This window comes from Aptenodytes forsteri, unplaced genomic scaffold, assembly GCF_000699145.1.
Source record: "Aptenodytes forsteri isolate BGI_AS27 unplaced genomic scaffold, ASM69914v1 Scaffold129, whole genome shotgun sequence".
In the NCBI taxonomy this organism is placed as follows: domain Eukaryota; kingdom Metazoa; phylum Chordata; class Aves; order Sphenisciformes; family Spheniscidae; genus Aptenodytes; species Aptenodytes forsteri.
In genome coordinates, this window is record NW_008795033.1 from 563,743 (window position 1) to 565,405 (window position 1,663).

Genomic DNA, 1,663 nt, shown 5'->3' on the forward strand with positions numbered 1-1,663 from the left:
GTGACTGGGGCTGAGCGTAGGGGGAAGTCTCACCCCCTCTTCTGTTCCCCACCGCAGACCCAGCTGCGGTCTCAGCTCAGCAGCCAGCGCGCAGCGCGGGCTGACGGGCAGGATGCAGGGTGAGTAGGAACCCAGAGGAAGGGGCTGGGGAGCTTCCCTCTTCTTCCTCCCAGGGCAGAGGCCGAAGGGCGTGACTGGAGCTGAGCGTAGGGGGAAGTCTCACCCCCTCTTCTGTTCCCCAGCTCGTCCCGCAGACCCAGCTGCGGTCTCAGCTCAGCAGCCAGCGCGGTGGAGAGGCTGACGGGCAGGATGCAGGGTGAGTAGGAACCCAGAGGAAGGGGCTGGGGAGCTTCCCTCTTCTTCCTCCCCTCTAACCGCTCCCACCACCCGCAGGCGGCCGAGCAGCCGAGGCAGCAGGGATAGCACAGGGACGCACGGACACGCAGGCGAGGCCCGGCAGCGAGCTCCCAGCAGCCAGCGGCCAAAGCCGCTCTCAGCACAGCCTGCATGCAAAGCCGGACCCTGCCTCTCGCTCCCGGCTGAGGGCCTGGTGCTCAGCCCCCCTGAGCCAAGAGGGAGAGGCAGAACACCCCACCTCTCCTCTCACCGCACCAGTGGCCACCGCAAATAAACGCTCATGGGACTAACGCAGAAACGAAGCGTTCAGCGGGCAGCCACCTGCCCTGCCCCAGAGGACCTCGTTACCCGTTCTTTGTGCATCACAAAGGCGTGTTCCCTTGGGAAACCCGGTCTCCCTGCCCGTCCCGTTGAGCCCGCACGCAGCGGGCGTAGGAAGCCTGGGGAGACGGTGCTGGCAGCAGCTCCGCCACGGCTCAGCTACCAGCCGCTCTCCGGCTGTTGCTTCGCTTTGTTTTCTACAGGACTGCGGCACCGAACGGGTCTGTGCAGTTTCCCCTGTTGTCCCTCTCTGTTGGGCAACGCTGTAGTTTGTGGTAAAACCGAGGGCGATGGCGCAGAGGGCTGGGCTGGCATGTCCCCTTCGCTTCTCCCTCTGCACAGCAGCCCCGGGAGAAGCCCTGCTGCAGGTACCAGGCTGGGCCCGGCTTTCCTCAGCTGGCAGCCAGGGGACTGACCCCGCACACGGACGAGGAGCCCTTGGAGGGGGGGTGGGGGGAATGCTCCCTGAGCGTGCGGAGCTGCCCCTGCAGTCAGCTGAGTGGGGCCAGGGACGTTTCCTGGGCACTGGAGCTCAGTCACCCACGGCTAAGCTGTTGCTGGAGTCCCCGGCACAGCTCTGACCGTGCCGTCAGCCGGACAATGCCTGGGCGCAGCACAAGTCAAGCTCACGCCAGGAACCGTTCCCAAGAGGCGACTGGGATGTGGCCGTGCCGCTTTGAAGAGGAAGGCAGAGCTGGGCTGGGGATGAGAGGAGTCCGAGCCGCCCTCAGCTCGCCGGCACAGCCGCACCCCCTGTGCTGCCGGCAGCCACGAGCGCCCAGAGGCACCAGGGACCACCGAGCCGCCTGTGCAGGCTGGCCCCGAACAACCTCGCAAGCCTCGGAGGGCGGCGGGAGCCACGTGACCCCAACACAAGACACGGCAGCCTGTCCTTGCTCTGTATTTAATGGAGACGGACGTGTGCGATGCTGCAGCCCAGCAGCCTCCGGCCACTGCGTGGAACAACAGCCGGTCAGGGCTCACG

General features: G+C 66.4%; 1 protein-coding gene across 1 annotated transcript in view; it reads left to right on the forward strand.

The window, feature by feature from the left end:
• Positions 1-647, forward strand: part of LOC103896512 (coiled-coil domain-containing protein 157) — a 6,834-nt gene extending 6,187 nt beyond the window's left edge. The window contains exons 10-12 of the mRNA XM_019471277.1: positions 58-119; positions 243-316; positions 394-647. Of these exons, the coding sequence (XP_019326822.1) occupies positions 58-119; positions 243-316; positions 394-647 (390 nt within the window). The remainder of the gene's footprint in view (positions 1-57; positions 120-242; positions 317-393) is intronic.
• The last annotated feature ends 1,016 nt before the right edge of the window (positions 648-1,663 follow it).